The sequence below is a fragment of the Takifugu rubripes genome, chromosome 17 (genome assembly GCF_901000725.2).
Source record: "Takifugu rubripes chromosome 17, fTakRub1.2, whole genome shotgun sequence".
Taxonomy (NCBI): domain Eukaryota; kingdom Metazoa; phylum Chordata; class Actinopteri; order Tetraodontiformes; family Tetraodontidae; genus Takifugu; species Takifugu rubripes.
Window position 1 is genome coordinate 8628953 of NC_042301.1, and position 8127 is coordinate 8637079.

General features: G+C 48.9%; 1 protein-coding gene across 1 annotated transcript; it reads right to left on the bottom strand.

Moving 5' to 3' along the window:
• Positions 1-962: 962 nt before the first annotated feature.
• irf2bp2b (interferon regulatory factor 2 binding protein 2b) lies at positions 963-5375 on the bottom strand. Its single transcript, XM_003972204.3, has 2 exons — positions 4031-5375; positions 963-2407 (listed from the first exon to the last, which is right to left on the bottom strand). Exons 1-2 carry the CDS (start codon positions 4734-4736, stop codon positions 1707-1709), a joined length of 1407 nt encoding a protein of 468 aa, XP_003972253.2. The 5' UTR covers positions 4737-5375; the 3' UTR covers positions 963-1706.
• Positions 5376-8127: the final 2752 nt, after the last annotated feature.

The following is an 8127-nucleotide window of genomic DNA, read 5'->3' on the forward strand; positions in this document are numbered from 1 at the left end:
TCACCTCAAAGATGTACAAAGTGATCGGAAGAAGGTTCTGTGGTCAGACGAGACCAAAATTGAACTATTTGGCCTCAACTCTACTCATCATGTGTGGAGGAAGAAAAATGCTGCCTATGATCCCAGGAACACTGTGCCCACCATCAAGCATGGAGGTGGAAACATTATTTTTTGGGGGTGTTTCTCTGCCAAGGGCACAGGGCTACTTCACCACATCACTGGGAAGATGGACGGAGCCATGTACCGTGCAGTGCTGAGGGACAACCTCCTCCCCTCTGCTAGGAAGCTGAAAATGGGCCGTGGCTGGGTCTTCCAACATGACAACGACCCAAAGCATACAGCAAAGGCAACAAAGGAGTGGCTCAAGAAGAACCATATTAAGGTCATGGAGTGGCCCAGCCAGTCTCCGGACCTCAATCCAATTGAAAATCTATGGAGAGAGCTGAAGGTCCGAGTTGCCAAGCGACAGCCCACCAACCTTAATGATTTAGAGAGGATCTGCAAAGAAGAGTGGGCCAAAATTCCCCGATATGTGTGCTAACCTTGTGGTTAACTACAACAAACGTTTGACCGCTGTGCTTGCAAACAATGGCTTTGCCACCAAATATTAAGTGCTTTTGGATAGAGGGATCAAATACTTATTACCCTCAATGAAAAACAAATAAATTAAAATAAATTCTTTAAAGTTATTTTCTGGATTTTCTTTTTGATATTCTGTCTCTCCATGTTAGAATACATCTACCATTAAAAGTATAGAATGATCATGTCTTTATTAGTGGACAAACCAACAAAATCAGCAAGGGATCAAATACTTTTTACTCTCACTGTATTTTTGCGGGTATAGCAGAATCTCAGGTGACTCTTAAATGGTTCCTCAGGGTGCTGCTGCTGGGACTTTCCAAAAGGATCTCACTGAAACAATCTGTTTCCTCAGAAACTAACAGAACAGAAAGACCAGAGAAGACTGTTGAATATTTTTTTATTTGACTGTTGCTAATAAAATGTTGGTCTGATCTTGAAGGAGGCTGAAGCCTCCAGCTGAGGTCCGAACATCAACGATTAGATCAGCCCAAAGAGCTCACCGGCCTTCAGAGGGGGCCACCCCTTGCCTGATGGTTTGTGATGTTTGCTGTGTCCATGGAGACCACCGTTGCCAGTGCAGCAACGGTAGTGCAGTGAAAACCGCTCAGGACATAAAGGCCTGTGTGCTCATCTGTGCGAGTGTGTGTCTGGACAGTGAAACACGGTGGAACACACAAGTGATCATCTCCATCAGCCAATTGGAGGGCTGATGGAGAAGGTTGGGGCTACACTTGAAAATTATGACCAGTCAGAAACAAACTTTATGTATGAAGCCTCATGCCTATGATGACGCAGTTGTCCAAAGACCAGAAAAGATTTGCCCCTGACAGAGGGGGCAGGAGGGGTAACAGGTGAAAAAATTGATGGATCACTATTGTAGTCTGTTGTGGTTCCACAAACCTCACTTTCTTCCAAACATCAGGAAAAGGGGGCAGAACCAGAACCAATTGCTGGGAGTAACCTGCCACAGGGCCTATGGGTGGTGGTATAGGTCCTCATTAGCCCCCACCCAGGGGTTCTCTAAGAATCAGAGAGGAAATGGACAACCCCCACAAAAAAAACAACTAAACTCTGCTAGGATTTACACATTCTGTGATTGATCTTTGACCCTGCTTCTGTCATCTTTAAGGATCCTTCTCTTTCTTGACTTTTATGTCTCCAGCTAAGATGGTGGCAATTTCCCCCTGCATGAAAGCCCAGGGAACGCTAGAGCCCACTAGGGGGCACCGATCTCCACTGGGGCAGTACACCTCACCAGTGGCCCCCTGCTGCCTGATGCTCTTGCGGGAACATGGGAAGCAAAACTTGTGGGTAGACACCGACGGGCACTGGACAAAGTGTGTGTCCTCCAGCCGCTCGTGGCACAGCGTGCAGCACAGGGGGGCACCACTGGGGGCCACAGATGAGTCTGGAACACGCTGTGGAAGAGACCTGTGGGCCTCCAAGTCGCTGTTGTGTGTGTGCAGAGCAGAGGGGTTGGTGGACCTCTGAAAGGGTGGTGAGGGAGGGCCTCCTGCTCCTGAGCCATGTACTTGGCTGCCCTCCTGAGGAGAATCTATGCTTCCTGCACTGTCTGTGGCGAGGATGAGTGCCGCCGTGGGGGACTGGCTAGTCCGTACAGGGAGGGTCTCCGTGGGTGTGGTGCGGGAGTGAGGTGAGATGGAAGACGGGGTCCCGGAGAAGATGGTGGCAGAAGGCATCTTTGTTACCTCGGCAGTTGAAGGAAGCCATGGCGGGACATCACTATTGTTCATCCTGGGAGCGCTGCCTTCACCATCTGGGTCAGGGGAGGACTTCCTCTTCAGGCCACGCAGGTGCTTCCTGTCTGAGGAGGATGGAGGTGAGAAGTCAGCACAGACCACAGGTGGACTAACCTGACCCCACCCCCCCACCCCTAAATTCATATCACTGCCCCGAACATTCATGTTACCATCATCTAAATCTAACATCCAAATCATCAAATACACATTAAAACATTTATGAAAAGTGCTGTACCCCCTTGTTCAACCATTGGCAGGTAAATGAGGTACTGGGGGGTCAGAATCAGCATATATACCAGAATATTGAGCTGATTTATAAGAAGAACTTACATTTATTGAACTTTCCACACATAATGTGCATTTACTGTGATACTGGCCCAAGGGAGGGTCTCCAGGGGAACAGTCCTGCTGACTTCTGACCCCACTCAACGCTTGCACTGACAGCTTGTTGTAATTAATGGACTTGCATGATCTATGCCTATTCTCTCTTCTACCTGCCCTCCCCCCATTCTCTGCCATCAGCAAGAGGGTCCCCCTATACGAGTCTGGTCCTGCTCAAGGTTTCTTCCTGTTAGAGGGGAGTTTTCCTTGCCACTGTTGCTTGTTGGGGGTCAGGGCCTGGAATTCTGTGAAGCACCTAGAGACAACATTGATTGTAACAGACGCTATATAAATAAAGATTGATTGGTTGACTGATTTGATGGAAAAACAGACGTTGTCAGCTGATGCTAGGGTTAGCGTCCCCGATGTGTTTGGGGAGCAAGGAGATACCTTTGCTACAAAGCCTTTAGTCCCTCATCATGGGATGGAAATACCTCATTTGGTGCATTGACCAGCAGCCTGGTCCATTTAATCTTGTGGGGTAATTGTTGATATGACTGACAACAGGTGACTCAGAGGCTACCTGTGTTAGCAAAAGCGCTACTGCTAGTTGACTGCTCTTCACTGTAACATCAATGTTAACATCTGTCCTCCCATCCAACTTCAGGGTGACCGGTCCAAGTATCCACGTCTCACAGAAAGAGAAATGGAACAGGACTGTGTACAGTGGGTTCATAACAACTCCCAGTACACTGTAAAAAGTTCTGGTACACCAGAGGCTAAAATTGAGAAATGCCAGTACTCCATAGCGGTCCATTCCTTCCCACTTAAAGCACAGGACTGTGGATCTAACATGGGTAAGTGGGTATTCCTTCAGAAGTTCTAAAGTAGGTGGGTATTACTTAACTTTTCTTTCAGATTATGTATTTTTTGCTGATGTCACTGATGCAAACACCAGGAGACACATCAAAATGGAAATTAGTTTTGTACAATAATTTTTCTAAATATCCAATAATTGAAGATGAACATCATCATTTCCATTGGGCAGCACTGGAGTGACAAAGAGTTCAGCAGTTCTTATTGTGTTAACTAGAGCTCTAAATGTTCCATAAATTCAGATTTTTGCATATTCTTAGGCCGATAAATCAAACAAGATTGCACATAATTTGAAGAGTAAACTTCAGATGTATTAAAAGATAGAGTAACATCCTCCTCATTGTTTTCTGGTAACATTTTGTTAGCTTTGAAGACTTTCTCACCAGCCATATGTGTTTTACGCCTAGGACCGCGCGCATGCGCCTAAGAGCCAGGCGCGAAAGGCGCTGACGCATGATTTCAGTTGGGGTCTTTATGGCGCGTGGTGCTACCTGTTTTTGACGTTCCGCCACTGCTCTCATAGCCGAGCACGCGCGGCGTGGTCCCGTGCTCCTTCTTGAAGCGGCTGTCGAACGCGTGCAGCGCCATCAGGTCCCGCACACTCTTCCCTTTGTCAGACATGTCCAAAAGATTCTTGTCTTTCAGGTCCTCCGGACGCTTGACGTCCCGGGGACCAGCTTGAGCGGGGCGGCCACCGTGCGTGTGGATGGCAGACATGCCGCCTTTCACCAGCGGTAAAAGGCTGGGAGGTACGGCACTCATCCTGTGGGGATTGGGGCTTTGACGGTTCAGCTCTGGAGGCTCGTCGAGTTTTGCGAGTCCATTTGACAAAGGAGGGCCGTTCGCCTGCCTCCCTCCCTGATACTCCGGTCCGAACCGGGGTATGCGGTCAGACAGCGGGTAACGGTCGAGAGGCTGCGGCAGACGGGAAGCCAACTCTCCGGCAGAGTGAGTGACCTCCTTCATGCTGTGCTGGGGCTTTCCCGGCCCCAAGGAGCGGCCCTCCTGGAAGCCGTGTGCTCGCTTCAGCTGCCGGGCAGTGTCGATAACGAACTCGACCCGGTCGGCCCCTTCATAGTTGACACATCCGCGGCAAACCGGCTCGCTAAAATCCCAGATCATCGCCCACGGCATGCGGGGCAGGTCGCAAAGATAGCATGACTGCCTTCTGGAGGCAGCGACCGCCACAGAGGACATGTTGTGAGCTAGAGGAGACTAAAACCAGCGTTTTGGTCTCCGGCTGGTATTCACGCTGCTGTGGGGAGAAGAAAGGCTGAAAAAGGAGACCTTTAACGCTCACGAGTCTAAAACTGCTCACGAGTTCATCTTCGCCGCGTCCTTCTTCGTGCGCGCCTCCGTGTCCTCGCGTTCACGTCCAGCTCGAGTTCTCGCTGTGAAGTTGTGACGTCAATTGCTCGTGCCCGGGATTTTTGGAGGGCCCCTCACGCGCAGGTTAAACCGCTTTACAGAAAATATTGTATAAGGAGATATTTTGCTTTGAAACCTAAACCAAATACGAAAACAGTAGATCACACGAACATCGTAGCTGCTACAATGTTCGTGTGGTCAATAAGTAAGTTAATAAGAACACACTTTTGAACTATCAAGAAACAGATTTCATAAAGGGTCAATGACATGAATGACAAAGTACACTCCTCACAAATCAGAGCACAGTATAATAAACTGCAACGTATTAAGTCCCATTAGATTGTTCCTCAACAGTGATATGTTTATTAGTAGTACTATGATCTGTTGCTACAGAGCCTTAATTCCAGCTAACTTTGAATAGAGTGTAGTATTCTTCCAACCCCTTACTATTATCCATCCATCCATCCATCCATCCATCCATCCATCCATCCATCCATCCATCCATCACCGCTTATCTGGGGTCGGGTCGCGGGGGCAGCAGCCTAAGAAGAGGAGCCCAGACTTCCCTCTCCCCAGCTACCTCTTCCAGCTCATCCAGAGGGATCCCCAGGCGTTCCCAGGCCAGTCGAGAGACATAGTCTCGCCAACGTGTCCTGGGTCTTCCCGGGGGTCTCCTACCGGAGGGACATGCCCTGAACGCCTCACCAGGGAGGCGTCCAGGGGGCATCCTAACTAGATGCCCAAGCCACCTCATCTGGCTCCTCTCAACGCGGAGGAGCAGCGGCTCTACCCCGAGCTCCTCCCGGATGGCAGAGCTTCTCACCCTATCTCTAAGGGAGAGCCCAGCCACCCTACGGAGGAAGCTCATTTCGGCCGCTTGTACCCGTGATCTTGTTCTTTCGGTCATTACCCAAAGCTCATGACCATAGGTGAGGGTAGGAACGAAGATCGACCGGTAAATTGAGAGCTGAGCCGAAAGGCGAAGCTCTCTCTTCACCACTACGGACCGGTGCGCCGCACCGATCCGCCTGTCGACCTCCTGCTCCATTCTTCCCTCACTCGTGAACAAGACCCCGAGGTACTTGAACTCCTCCACTTGGGGCAGGATCTCCTCCTTGACCCGGAGAAGGCACTCCACCTTTTTCCCGTTGAGAACCATGGCCTCGGATTTGGAGGTGCTGATTTTCATCCCAGCCGCTTCACATGCAGCGGCGAACCGATCCAGTGATAGTTGGAGGTCACGGGCCGATGACGCCAACAGGACCACATCATCTGCAAAAAGCAGAGACCCGATCCCGAGGTCACCAAACCGGACCCCCTCAACACCATGACTGCACCTAGAAATTCTGTCCATAAAAATTATGAACAGAATCGGTGACAAAGGGCAGCCCTGGCGGAGACCAACCCTCACCGGAAACAAGTTCGACTTACTGCCAGCAATGCAGACCAAACTCTGACACTGATCGTAGAGGGAGCGGACGGCCCGTATCAGGGGGCCCGACACCCCATACTCTCGGAGGACCCCCCACAGGACACGGTCGAATGCCTTCTCCAAGTCCACAAAACACATGTGGACTAGTTGGGCAAACTCCCATGCACCCTCGAGGACCCTGCTGAGGGTGTAGAGCTGGTCCGCTGTTCCACGCCCAGGACGAAAACCACATTGCTCCTCCTGAATCCGGCGGACCCTCCTCTCCAGTACCCCTGAATAGACCTTACCAGGGAGGCTGAGGAGTGTGATCCCTCTATAGTTGGAACACACCCTCCGGTCCCCCTTCTTAAAAAGAGGGACTACCACCCCGGTCTACCAATCCAGCGGCACTGCCCCCAATGTCCACGCGATGTTGCAGAGTCAAGTCAACCACGACAGCCCTACAACATCCAGAGCCTTAAGGAACTCTGGGCGGATCTCATCCACCCTCAGGGCCTTGCCACCGAGGAGTTTTTTGACTACCTCGGCAACTTCAGCCCCGGAGATATGAGAGCCTATCCCCAGGTCCCCAGGCCCTACTTCCTCACTGGAAGCGTGTTGATGGGATTGAGGAGGTCCTCGAAGTATTCCTTCCACCGATCCATATAAAGGCAAATATAATAAATATTACACAAAGACATATTTCAATTCTGAAAAAAAAGTTAAATATTCATTCATGTTAATTTAGTACTGCCTTAGCATCAGAGGGTTTTCTGAATGTGATGCAGAAGTGAGGTGTCTTCCTAAAATTCAGATCCTTTGTCCTGGAACAGAGTTCATATGAAGTTTAAACTTGTGCTTAATCCAGAATCATGTACCCTAATTTTAGTAATCAAAGTCTCTGTTGTTAAATTAGTATGTTCTAGGACATTAAGCACTTTACAAAAATATTGTGAATCTGTTTGCTGTACATGGCTCTGCCTCAGGGACATCACTAGTTTATAGGCCATTATATCACGGTCATATTAGAACTGATGTAGTGAATACACGTGTTCACACCAGTGTGTTGTGGCTCCTCGGTGGAGAGTTGTGGTTGTTGATGCTTTTATTGTAAAGTTTCCCTGTGTGGTCTTCTGTTTTTGTCAGTCAGTTGTCTTGTTCTTTGTGAGTTCATATATTACTAAATGCTACCGCTAAAGTTGGAGACCTACATTATTGTTTACATTCTATTTACAGTGTTTTAAGTACATTCTTGGTATAACTTTTTCTTCACACATCCTTTTATAAGGACATTATTGTAGATCAGGAGCAAAGAGCAATTACAGGGATGTTAAAGGGGGTTCCCCGTGTCTTGGGAGTACAGAGGTGATTTACTGATGTAACTGAAGCCTAAAAAGGAAGGTGTTTCATATTAATGCTCAAAGTGTTGCTAGAATGGACGGTTGTGATTGTAAACGACCACTTCATAGCAAAGCATTGTGCAGCTTTTGGACTTGGGTGTATCCTGGCAGTTCCTCCTTTGATCCATGGATCTCCAATAAATACTTGATCACCAGTTTAAAGGTCAATCAATTTTCTATCTGTTGTCTACCTATTCCCCTCACTTTTAAAGACCGAGGTGATGACGAGAAAGCCAGTTTGAAAGAGCTGGGTCCAATATGTAATGCGCCTACCCTCGGGATGAGCGATACAACCGCCTTCGAATCACTCACCTTGTCTGTCCACTCTTTGCTGGGCATTTCCCCGAGCTTGAGTGCGGTTCCAATGTTGATTGTCTGCTCAGCAAGATGCCCCATCCTCATCACACTT

Coding starts and splice junctions, on each gene's coding strand:
- irf2bp2b (XM_003972204.3), bottom strand. CDS start 4,736: ATGTCCTCTGTGGCGGTCGCTGCCTCCAGAAGGCAGTCATGCTATCTT. Junction 2,408..4,030: donor TGGCGGAACGTCAAAAACAG/GTAGCACCACGC, acceptor CATCCTCCTCAG/ACAGGAAGCACCTGCGTGGC.